The sequence below is a fragment of the Sus scrofa genome, chromosome 13 (assembly GCF_000003025.6).
Source record: "Sus scrofa isolate TJ Tabasco breed Duroc chromosome 13, Sscrofa11.1, whole genome shotgun sequence".
Taxonomy (NCBI): domain Eukaryota; kingdom Metazoa; phylum Chordata; class Mammalia; order Artiodactyla; family Suidae; genus Sus; species Sus scrofa.
In genome coordinates this window covers 197041863-197054972 of record NC_010455.5, presented here as the reverse complement: position 1 = coordinate 197054972, position 13110 = coordinate 197041863, and the positions used below count along the sequence as shown (strand labels likewise).

General features: G+C 43.2%; 1 protein-coding gene across 8 annotated transcripts in view; it reads left to right on the top strand.

Moving 5' to 3' along the window:
- Nucleotides 1-6688, top strand: part of TMEM50B (transmembrane protein 50B) — a 45024-nt gene extending 38336 nt beyond the window's left edge. For all 8 annotated transcript variants that reach the window (XM_021070935.1, XM_021070936.1, XM_021070939.1 and 5 more), the window contains 2 exons: nt 171-228; nt 5232-6688. In XM_021070935.1, the coding sequence (XP_020926594.1) occupies nt 171-228; nt 5232-5277 (104 nt within the window). In that variant the 3' untranslated portion in view covers nt 5278-6688. The remainder of the gene's footprint in view (nt 1-170; nt 229-5231) is intronic.

The window sequence follows — 13110 nt, the reverse complement described above, 5'->3', positions numbered from 1 at the left end:
GGGACTAGATTGGCAATTTCTTATTTCAATTTTATTGTGGGTTTCTTAGAGTCGATGAATAGTGGTAGTATTTTGTAATATACAGAGCCTGTCGTTATGAATGGCAAAATACTTTGTTACTGCCATTTGCCTTTTGTAATCTTCTGATCTGTTTTACTTTGTATATGCAGATACTGATGTTTATCCAGGACTAGCTGTGTTTTTTCAAAATGCACTTATATTTTTTAGGTAAGTTGCCTAATTTTTAAACTATATACCTATAACATTTATAGAAACATCATCTTTATTATAAGAGCAGCGTATGTGATGGAAAGTGTATAAATCTCTTGGATTAGTTAGTTTATAGCACTTCTTTTAAAAAGTGAAAATTGTACTATTGCATAGAAGTCATTTAATTAGGGGCTTGCTTTGTGCCAAGACTTCCGCTGAATGCTTTATGCATGTTACCTTTTAAAATCCCATTTAATTATCTTTTTTTTTCATTTTATTGATATCTATATATTTATTTTTTAGCCATGCCTTTGGCATGTGGAAGTTCCTGGTCCAAGGATCAAATTTGTACCATCACCGTGACCTAAGCCACTGCAGTGGCAATGCCAGGTTCTTAACCTGCTACACCACAAGGGCACTCCACCATTTAATTATCTTAAGTATATAAACCAGGTGGTGGTCCCATTTCGTAGATGAGGAAATAAGCCTCAAAGCTTATTTAAGGCCACCTAGAAGCACGTGCAGAACAGGGATTTGAACCCAGACTGCTGCTTCCTTAGCTTGTGTTTTGTGAAGAAACCATATCATGTGCCTTTAATAGAAAAGAAGGAAGGAAATTAGGATTAATTACATAGTATGCTTGTCATATACAAAACCTTGTTGGGTAATAGGTTTTTTTCATTACGTTTTTAAGATAATTTAAATATAAAAATAAAACAATATTAAAGTATCTTTGGAGTTCCTGCTGTGGCACAGTGGATTAAGAATCTGACCACAGCAGCTCAGGTCACTGTAGAAGCAAGGGTTCTACCTCTGGCTCAGTGCAGTGGGTGAAGGATCTGGTGTTGCTGCAGCCGTGGAGTAGGTCACAGCTGTGGCTTGGATGCAGTCCCTGACCCAGGAACTTCCGTATGCCATGGGTGTGGCCCTAAAAAAAAGGTATTTTTTAGGGGCAGTCTTCTAAAAAGCTTTCAAAATGAAGCCTACATCCTGTGGTTTCAGAATGAAATATCTTTTTAGTATGAAGATAGGTAATTTTAGGCATTATTGATAAGATCACATCCTTTCCCCCCCACCCTACCTACAAAAGCATTAAGATCTAAGTCCTGAAGAATTTTGTTCTTGTCTTTGGTTTTAAGCAATTTAGTTATAATGTGCTGTGGTGTAGTTTTCTTCATAGTTCTTCTGTTTGGGGGTCATTAGTTTCTTGGATCTGTGGATTTACAGTTTTCATCAAATTGGGAATCTTTTCAGCCGTATTCCTTCAAATATTCTTTCTGTCCTCCTGCCTTCCTGGATTCCAACTACATGTATACTGGTAGCTTGAAGCCACCTCACAGCCCACTGATGCTTAGTGCTTTTCTTTCCTACCCCTGCACCCCTGCTCTTACCCCCTTGTCCCATTGAGCATTCTTTTCTTGTTTTCTGTGTTTCGGTTGGGATAGTTTTTGTTGTAGCTTTAAGTTCATCGATCTCTAGTAGTGTCCAGTCTACTCTTACCCACCTCCAGTATGTTTTTCATCTCAGACATTGCATTTTTCGTCACTGTTATCTTTCTTTTTCTTTTGTCTTTTTGTCTTTTTAGGGCTGTGCCTGAGGCATATGGAGGTTCCCAGGCTAGGGGTCTAATCGGAGCTGTAGCCACTGGCCTACACCACAGCCACAAGCAGTGCAGGAACCGAGCCATGTCTGCGACCTACACCACAGCTCACGGCAACGCCGGATCCTTAACCCACTGAGCAAGGCCAGGGATTGAACCTGAAACCTCATGGTTCCTAGTTGGTTTCGTTTCCGCTGTGCCACGACGGGAACTCCCCATCACTCTTAGCTTGATTTGGGTCTTTTTGTGTGTATGTGACCAATTTGCATGTCTCTAACATGCTTATGCTTTCCTCTGCCTTCTTGAAGATATGAAATAGGTTTATAATTATTTTGGTGTCTTTGTCTAATGGTGTCCATTCTCAGTCTGTTCCTGTTGATAATTTCTCCTTTCATTTTTGGGTCTCTTTTCCCCTATTCGCTTCTTCTTTTTTTTTTTTTTTTTTTTTTTCCCTTTTTGGCCGCCCCATGGTGTATGGAGTTCCCGGGCCAGGAATCAGGTCCCAGCTGTAGTTATGCCCTAAGCTGCAGCTGTGGCAGTGCCGGATCCTTAACCCCCACTGTGCTGGGGTGGAGGTCAAACCTGCGTTTGCACCACAGTGGGATTGCCCCGTTTGCTTCTTTGCATGCAGCTGGTTGAGGGCTGGACTTTCCATATTCCCTTAAGCATTGAGCTTTGTTCTGGATGCAGCACAGTCACTGGGAAACAGCTGGAGCCTTTGGAGTCTTTCTTTTAAGCTTCGTGAGGCAGGACCAGAGCAGCTTGAGTCTGGGATCAATATGTCCCTCTTGCTATAAGGCAGTACACCTCTGAGTTTTCTTCCTGGTGGTCCGTGTACTCTGAGCTTTCCCACTCTGCCTTATGAGGTCGTGAGGTCTTCCCAGCCCTGTGGGAGCTCTGGGAAGTGTTCTTTCAGATGGCTCCTTCCCTTTGCGTGGGTAGTTTCCTCACTCTCATCCGCTGTGAGTGCTGGCGGGAGACTCAGGGGAGCCCTCTAGCTCCCTGCCCTCTGATTGGCACACTCCATCCAGCCCCTTGGCCTCTCTGAACGCTCCACTCTTGTTTCCTCAACTCAGGGAGACCCCGCGCTCTGCCTGGGTTCCGTCTTACGGCACCGGGGCCTGGAGATGCTTGGTTTTGAAAAGATGTTTGACAGTTGCTGTATCTTGGCATTGTATTTCTTGGCCTGTGATGGACAGCCTTGGGGGAATACAGTGAGTTTTCATGAAAACGTCTTAGGCACTGTTTAGAGATCGAATTTAAATTCAGATCCAGCCCTTTATAGGGGTAGATGAGTCCATATAAATGACAGCTGGATGCACAGAATCCATGTACGTGTAAAGGCCTGTGCTCCTGAGGGCCGTGGCTACTGTACTGCATCAGCTAAGCGCTCTCCCTGGGAGCTGGCGAGTTACTGGTCAGCTGTGTGCTTCCTGGGTGTGCTGGGCCTGTTCTGTGCACAGAGTGCAGCTCCTCCTTCTCTGGCCGCTCTTCCCCTGTTTCCTTTGTAAGCTGATCCTGCACCCTCTGGCCACTCTCTTTTTTTTGTTTTATTTTGTTTTTTGGCTGCACCCTCAGCATGAGCAAGTTGCCAACCCAGGGATCAAACCCCGTGACCTAAGCCACAGCAGCGACAATACTGGATCCTTTAAACCAGTAGGCCACCAGGGGACTCCTGAGGTTTCTAAAGGTTCTATTCTAGGCCTCTTCTTCTCGACTCATTCTTTTTCTCTCTAGGTGGGCTCCTTGACGCTTAGGACTTCATTTATTTATTTATTTATTTTTTGTCTTTTTGCCATTTTCTTGGGCCGCTCTCACGGCATATGGAGGTTCCCAGGTTAGGGGTCCAATCGGAGCCGTAGCCGCCGGCCTACGCCAGAGCCACAGCAATGCGGGATCCGAGCCGCATCTGCAACCTACACCACAGCTCATGGCAATGCCTGATCGTTAACCCACTGAGCAAGGGCAGGGATCGAACCCGCAACCTCATGGTTCCTAGTCGGATTCGTTAACCACTGCGCCATGACGGGAACTCCAGGACTTCATTTATTGTCTATATGGCAGTGAGTCATAGGTGTCTGTCTCTGCCTTTAAACCACACATCCGTATTCTTACTTATCCCTCTTGGGTGGCTGACATTTCAAATTGAATGCATCCAACATACCCACAACTCAGCTCATGGCTCCTGAGTCCCCCATCTCTCTGCCCCCTCCTCCTTCCCCTGTACTTTGCTGAGATAATTCTCACACTTCTTTTAATTTTTTTTTTCTTTTTACGACTGCACCTGCAACATATGGAGGTTCCCAGTCTAAGAGTAGGATAGGAGCTATAGCTGCCAGCCTACACCACAGCTGCGGCAACACCAGATCTGAGCCACAACCGTGACCAAGCCACTGTAGCTTGCAGCAACACCAGCTCCTTTCTTTTTTTTTTTTTAAATTTTTAATTTTTATTTTGTCTTTTTGCCATTTCTTGGGCTTCTCCTGCGGCATATGGTGGTTCCCAGGCTAGGGGTCGAATTGGAGCTGTAGCTGCCGGCCTACGCGAGAGCCACAGCAATGCAGGATCTGAGCCGCATCTGCGACCTACACCACAGCTCACGGCAACGCCAGATCCTTAACCCACTGAGCAAGGCCAGGGATCGAACCCGCAGTCTCATGGTTCCTAGTCGGATTCATTAACCGCTGAGCCACAATGGGAACTCCAACGCTGGCTCCTTAACCCACTGAGCGAGGCCAGGGATCAAACCCCCATCCTCATGGAGACTGTGTCGGTTCCTTAACTCCCCAATCCACAAGAATCCACAAGCCTCCCAGGCTTCTTTTAGATCTCAGTTCAGTTACCACCTCCTCGGGAAGTCCTTCTTGACCTCTCTAACTAGGTCACATCCTTAGATTTCTCTTTCTTGGTCCCATGAGTTGGAATTTGATTGTCTCCCTCATTGGACTCTTAGCTCCGTTGGTGAGTACAAGTCTTATTTGGACTCACAGCCACATCCCTCTTGCTTCGCCAGGTGCCTAGTGCCCAGCCTGTACTCAGTGCACCATAATCATGTGTTAAATAAATGAACAATTGCAGCATGATCTGTTTTAGCTGCTTTAGGTTTTGTAGCTCAGATATTGTAGGATCCTAGAGGTGTGAGTGGCCCTAATGCTGGCCACCATGAGAAATGCTGCTTTTCCTCACAACTCTCCTAATAACGTCAGGCTTTAGGCACAGATATTTCATTAAGGTCAGCCATCAAAGTCAACATACCACCTTACAAAGCAAACAACTCAGACCAACACCACCCCAATCTTTAATTTTAGAAATTGATGCACAGGGATCAGGGAGATACCCATCAAAGCATATTTAGAAAATTTAACTCTCTATTGCTTTGCTTTGTCGTTTGTCCTCGTGATTTATTTTACTGTCTTTCCAGCACCCTGATCTACAAATTCGGAAGAACCGAAGAGCTATGGACCTGAGATCACTTCTCAAATCCCAGTTTCCTTTTGTTACATTCTCTTTGTAGATAAGTTTTTATCTCTCAATATAATTTCCACATTGCCAAATAGAATAGGTTGTACATTGTTTTGTTTCTTACCACTTTTATGCTGAGTTGTGAAATCGTTTCATGCACTGTCTGTCGCCTTTTTTCATGGACTAGATTGTTAATATGTACATAGTATAAGACTAGATGGGATGATGAGTGTCGTTTTTTATTCTTGAAGACTTAAAGCTTAATCTGTTCCCTGGGCTGGGACTATATCATCATGTCATTTTAGAGTTAACTACTTTGTCTCAGTATCTCTGATTTTCAAAGATGTCCAAAAAATACAGCTCCGTATGTCTGAAATAAGCACTGAGCCATTAGAAAAGGGTGTTTCAGCAGGCTGTAATTTATTTTGGTTTAAACATGAGTTTTTTTTTAAAGGAAAAAAAATGTTTGTTCTTATGTATAAAAGAAGTGGACTTTTATATGAAGATTTTTTTTTAAAAGGCCTGAAGGTCCAGTTTGAAAGCCTCTTTTACAAAACAATTCCTCTGATCGGACTTAATTTGAGAGGTAATCTACGGTCAGATAAGTGCAGTTTTATATGGCTGATGTAAGAAGACTGTAAGGCAGCTCAGCCACGTGCATCCTCCAAAAGCAGCTGAAGTGATCCATCTAGTGGGGTCCTCTGTTGACAGCCTCCCATCATCTGACCTTACGCAATTCAGTAGCAAGCACGTTCGTTCGAGACAACCGCAGTTTAAAAGCATGAGCCGTGTAACAACAAGTGGAACAATTAGTTTCAAGACAAAGCCCTTCTTCCCAACGGGGATTATTATGACCTAGTGAAAGACTAAGGCGTTTCAGCCCCTCAGTTTACCGACTGCGAGTCTCTTTTTGCTCTACAAGCTTCTTCCTGCAAAATGTATCTTTCACCCGGGAGTTCGTACGCCCTTCAAAAACTTCTTTTGCTGAGTTTGCAATACTGTATTTGCACCGTATGTATTCCTGTGAGAGATTTCAAAGGGATAGGTGGGTCTTTATTTCTACTTTTGCTTTCCTTTGTTATACAGGTCTTGTGTCGCACTTTTTTCCTACAGAGGGGTTTTTCTAGAGCCTTTTGTTGTAAGACAGAATATCGATGGTATGATAGGCAGCTTCTAATATAAACCTTATTTTGCTCTCCGTCTCCTCCCTGAGGATTTCCTGTGCACAGAGTATGAAGCAGTTGTGGATCGCTGTGCCTTTTTTGTCTGGATACCATCTTGTTTAATTACTTCCCTCTCTGTTGTTTTTTTCCCCTCAAAACGTCAGTAAACTCTGTCTTGCTCCCAACACATTGTGAGACTGATGGCTTATTTCCACTCCCTCATAACTCATTGCAATAAATATTACTTCTCATACATTCTCATACTGTTAAATCTGTTGGAGAAAACGAACCGTGAAATTTGGTTTGCTGTTCGTTTTTCGGTTATCCAAGTGGCCTGGTTATAGCAGCAGTTTCTCTTTATAAAATAAGGAGAAATACATTATGCTCAGATTTGTGAGATGCTAGCGTGAAAGCTAATGAAGGCATCCAGAAGGCGGACTGAGAAGAGTGGCTGTTTCTGTTTTTGACTCTGCCCTGAATTTTTAAAATTGTGAGCAAATCACTTAATTTCCCTCTTTGTTTCCTCATTTAAGAAAGAGATAATGTTAGCACCCACTCTTTTATTTTTTTTTGCTTTTTTCTTAAGGCTGTACCCAAGGTATGTGGAAGTTCCTAGGCTAGGGGTCGAATCAGAGCTGCAGCTGCCCTGCTGGCCTATACCACAGCCACAGCAATGCTGGATCCGAGCCGCGTCTGTGACCCACACCACAGCTCACGGCAATTCTGGATCCTTAACCCACTGAGCGAGTCAGGGGTTGAACCTGCGTCCTCATGGATACTAGTGGGATTTATTTCCAATGCACCACAGGAACTCCCAGCACCCACTCTTATCAGACATTATGAGTTAGAATATAGTCCTGTAATCATTTAAAAATACATTTTATTCCTTTAAGATAAATATCTCCCTTTTACACAGGTGTGGTGGCTGTTGAATCTTGAGTGTCTTTTGGTGTTACTTTGTATATAGACCAATACTGCCAGAGCATTCTGTTTTATTAATTGTACTGTTTCTAAGATCCTTGTTGTATATACTTTGTATTGTTGCTGCAGAGGCTAGATTTTTCCATGATATAAACTTTTGACATGTATCAGCCTAATACATGTCTTCAGTAGCAAGGCCTGAAGACTGGAAGATCAGTGCCATATAATATTTGCTACTTGAGCAAGAACCCCAGGAGTGTTTGACACAGATGCACCAAATTCAGGTTCTTCATATTTTTCCATGATGGGAAGGTTTTCAATCATAATGTCAATTCTGGACCCTTTTTCTTTTTCTGTCGCTCCATTTTTAATTACTTCATATCAAATAATCTCTGCTAATCTTATAAATATATCCCATTTTTTTTTTCCCCTTCCTCTACTCTCCTGTCATCACACTCTCATTTTGGTTGTTTCAATTTTGTTAAAGCTTGGGGCTACTTTCAGAATTTTTTTTTTTTGTCTTTTTAGGGCCACACCCATGGCCTATGGAAGTTCCCAGGCTAGGGTTCCAATCGGAGCTGCAGCTGCCAGCCTCTGCCACAGCCAGAGCAATGCAGGATCCGAGCTCTGTCTATCACCTACACCGCAGCTCACCACAATGCTGGATCCTTAATTCACTGAACGAGGCCAGGGATCAAACACCTGTCCTCATGGATACTAGTCGGATTTGTTTCTGTTGAGCCACAACTACTTTTAGACATTTTAATCTCATATAACAACCTGTTAAATCATGAGGGAGAAATATCTGATGCTAATTTTGTTCTACTCTAAACAATTAGTCACATTTGTTTTTAACAGACTGTGCTGTTATTTCTGAGCTCGCTCTCCTCTGTATCATCTGTTCAGACTGGAAGGATTAAAGTAGAAATGATTTGAAGTAGAAATTATATATTTTAGTTACTTTGTTGATCATTTTTCTCTTTTTTTGGGGGGGGGTGTCTTTTTAGGGCCAAACCTGTGGCATATGGAGGTTCCCAGGCTAAGGGTCCAAACGGAGCTGTAGCCACCAGCCTGCACCACAGCTCACAGCAACGCTGGATCCTTAACCCACTGAGCGAGGCCAGGGATTGAACTTACAACCCCATGTTCCTAGTCGGATTTGTTTCTGCAGCGCCATGACGGGAACTCCTAAATACAGTCAATTCTTATTGTTCACGAGAGGCAGGTTCTATAAAGCCTCCCCAACACTGAATTATCAAATTTTGAATCATTGCTGGGGGCGGAGGAGATGCTGTGTTAGTTGAGCTTTTGGCCACAACGTTCTCCTGAGCCATCATTACGTAATCTTGCTTCATGTGTGTTTCTGTTTAAAAACATCTTATTTAATATTGTTGGTTCATGGACCTTGAGCTCAAAGCAGCGCTGTTAACTTATACCTGAAGGAAACTTCTGATTCGAGCATTTTTTCCCCATAAATCCCATCCCAGTCTTGGGGGCTCTGTCTATCACCTACACCGCAGTTTTATACAGTGGAGTCAGTAACAGACACATAAATGTAAAAATGTGGCACAAAATAGGCCATGTGCGAGTTCTTTTGTGGCACAGTGCGTTAAGGATCTGGCCTTGACACTGCATCAGCTTGGGTTGCTGCTGCGGCGCAGGTTTGATCCTTGGCCAGGGAACTTCCGCGTGCAGCAATAAAGAAAAAAAAAGCCATGAAAAGGACACTTATTACAACATGAGGGCAAAAACAAGGCAGAGCTTTGCATTGTCCCGCCTCTGCTGGGAAATTGCAGGTCAGGTGGCTCCGATGACTTACCAGTCTACCCATGTCCCAGATGACCAGGAAGTGCCATGAGTATTGATTCGGGAGTTATAAATAAACATTTTAGCAAGTGAAGGAACTTCACATGCTGAAGGTCAACCGCAGTTTGTGAAGAACTCTGACCTGCTTTTAGCACAGAGTTATTTTTTCATCATCATCCCGTCGTGGTCCATCATTTCTGTCCTCCCTCGATACCACCAGCCAGACCTTCCTGATGTTGGGTCCTGTAACATCATGTCATTTTTCTGGTCAACCCCGATCACTAACACATACTGAGAACTTTCTGTGTCCTGTGCATTGTTTAATCTCACTCTCACAGTTGGAGGTGGGAGCTTTTTTTTTTGACCACTCTTTCGGCCAGGAATCAAACCTGCGCCATAGCGGTGACAACGCCACATCTTTAACCTGCTAGGCCACCAGGGAACTGCAGAGATAGGAACTTCTATCTGGAAGTGGCTCACCCAGGGATCACGGACCCTTTCTTCCTGAGTGTGAAGCCTTGCTCCCCTCTTAGCCAGCATGTCCCAAGCTGCCCTAGAAAAAACCTTGGGAGACCCTGGGCTGAACTAGGTTAAAACTTTTTTTTTTTTTTCCTGTGAAGTTTTTTCTTAGTGCTTTTTATAAAATAGATCTTGTATGTTTTTAGGAAGGAAATATCAATACTGGTGTTTTCCATCTTTGAGTCTTGGGAATTTATCTCCTGGGAAATATTAGGAAATAAAATTTGGAGAAATTGTTGCTTTAGTGACTTCAGAAAAATGGATAGAAGAGAATTAACAAAAGGAGTGGGAAACAGGTGTGGATGTTGTGACCTTGGGAAAAGCTTAACATGGGGAATGGGAAAATGGGAATGGTGACGACAGAGGGGAGGAGGAGTATTTCCAGCTGCAATGTTACTGGAAGTTTCTGGCTTTGGAGCGGGATTCTTTTTTTTTTTTTTTTTTTTGGCTTCTTAGGGCCCCACCTGTGACATATGGTGGTTCCCAGGCTAGAGGTCCAATCAGAGCTACAGCTGCTGGCCTACACCACAGCCACAGCAGTACAGGATCTGAGCTGTGTCTGCAATCTACACCACAGCTCACGGCAATGCCAGATTGAGCCAGGCCCAACCCACTGAGCCAGGCCAGGGATTGAACCTGCGTCTTCCTGGATCCTAGTCGGGTTTGTTAACCACTGAGCCACAAAGGGAACTCCCTGGAGGTGGGATTCTTGAGGGATTATAAATTTGTGTTTAGGTCAGTTTATTTTTTCCCTTATTCTGTCACTGCCACTTATTAGCTGTGTGACTCTGGGGCTGTTTGTGTGTAAGTATGGTTTGAGAACTCCCTTGAAGAAATGCCTCGTAGTACCTGGAAGCAGCAAGTGATCAATAAAGCTGGGCCCTTCTTTCCCTGGTGGCTTTGCCTGAAGGGGTTTTTCCTTCATCATTTAATGGCTTTTAAGCTTTTTGTCACAAGGTGGCGTGCCTCCTTAAAAAAAGAGTCTGGAGTCAGTTTTTGTTTTGTCTTCCAGTGCTTATATTCTATAGCAGATTTAACACAGCTTAAGTCATTTTACATGGGATTTTTAGATGATAACATGTCTCTTCAACTCTTTAAGTTTTAGCAAATAAAAAATATTTTTATTTTTTTCTGTTGTAGTTGAGTTACAATGTTCTGTCAATTTCTGCTGGACAGCAAAGTGACCCAGCTGTACATATATATATACACACATTCTTTTTCTTACCTTATCCTCCGTCCTGTTCCATCACAAGTGACTAGGTACAGTTCCCTGTACTATACGGCAGATCTCAATGCTTATTCACTGCAAATGATCACCAGATTTCGGATTTGAGAACACCCTCTCCAGGTGCCAAAAGGGGGATTCAGTGTGATGCTAAATGTATTTACCTTCTGTTATGAAAGTTGTGTATTGAGAGAGAGGTTAACTTTTTATTTGGAAATAAATTCAGGCTTACAGGAAATTTACAAAAATAAGGTCAAAGAGGAGTTCCTGTCGTGGTGCAGTGGAAACGAATCCGACTAGGAACCATGAGGTTGTGGGTTTGATCCCTCGCCTCGCTCAGTGGATTAAGGATCTGGTGTGGCCGTGAGCTATGGTGTAGGTTGCAGACACGGCTCGGATTTGGCATTGCTGTGGCTTTGGCATAGGCCAGAAGCTACAGCTCAGATTAGACCCTAATTCCTGTACAACCTTTAGATTCCCCAAATGTTAACATTTTGCTACGTTTGCTTTAGTCAGTTTTTTTTCTGAGACATTTCACAATATGCTGCAGACGAGATGCCTCTATACCCTTGAATACTTTTGTGTATATTTCCCCAAATCACAGCTGCTGCATCACACCAAAATCAGGAAGTTAACATTGATACGATATTAAGCACTTCATTCAAATTTTGCCAAATGCCCCACTAATGTCCTTTTTTTTTTTTTTTTTTTTTGGCTGTGCCACCTGCAGGTGAAAGTTCCCGGGGCCAGGGATTGAACACCTGCCGCAGTGTTCAGTGACACACCAGATCCTTAACTTGCTGCCACAAGGGAACTGCCTAATGTGCTTTTCATAGTAAAGAAAAATACTGTTTTTCTCTTCCAGAATCCAGTCCCTGATCACACATTGCATTTAGTGTTCATGCCCTTTACTCTGTCTTTTTTTTTTTTTTTTTTTTTTTTTGTCTTTTTAGGGCCACACCCATGGAATATGGAGGTTCCCAGGCTAGGGGTTTAATTGGAGCTACGGCTGCCAGCCTACAGCACAGCCACAGCAGCACCAAATCTGAGCCATATCTGTGACCTATACCACAGCTCACGGCAACGCTGGATCCTTAACCCACTGAGTGAGGCCAGGGATCGAACCTGTATCCTCATGGATGCTAGTCGGGTTCATTAACTGCTGGGCCACAACGGGAACTCCCGTCATGGCCCTTTAGATGGTTCTTAACTTTGCACGACTCCTGCCTTTGTCTTTCATGACTAGGTATTTTTGAAGAATGCAGACCCCCTGTTCCATAGAATGCCCCTCAATTTGGGTTTGTCTGATGTTCCATCATGATTAAATTCGGGTTATGCATTCTTGGCAGGAATATTCAGAAGTTATGTTTCCAGAACATAAAAGCAAGCACACCTCTGTCCCAGTACTGGTGATTTGAGCTTTGCTTACTTGTTCAAGTTTGTATCTATTAGGTTTCTCTGTTACAAAGTAGCTATTTTTCTCCTTTTTAATGATTAAAGTACCTTGTGGGAGAGAAACTGATTAATAAATGAAATGGAACAAATCCATTGTATTTTTTACTAACAGCGCTATGTGGACTTGAACTAAAGTGGCCTTGTGATGATGCAGCAGAGGAGGTATACAGTTTGTGGGTAATAAATTGCAGTTTTTGCCTTACATACATAAGTGCTTGTCTGGTTGAAGAAAAACCTGGATGCGGGGGTGTGGGGCTGGGGGTGGGGAAGGGTTTACCCTTATCCTGAAATCTACCTGTTTCCAGTCTCTTCCATCCCAGAGTCTCTTGGGCCAGAGCACTGGGCTTTCATTTTATACAAAATTGATGATATTATTTCATTATGAATAGGAATATTCTCTAGAAGATGGCTGGCAAACAGAGCGGAGAGAAAAAGTCATATTACTGTCTAAAGTCTACAAGTGGCTTTTTGATGTATAATACTTTTTTTTTTTTTTTCTTTTCGTCTGTGCCTGGAACATGTGGGGAAGTTCCTGGGCCAAGGATCAGATCTGAGCCATAGTTGCAACCTAGGTGGAATCTGCAGCAATGCTGGATCCTTAACCCATTGTGCTGTGCTGGGGATCGAACCTGCATTCCAGCACTGCAGAGACACTGCCAGTCCTGTTGCGCCACAGTGGAAATTTCAATAAGTTTTAAATTTTGTTTTATTTCATTTTATTTTATTTTATTTTTGCTTTTTAGCGCCAC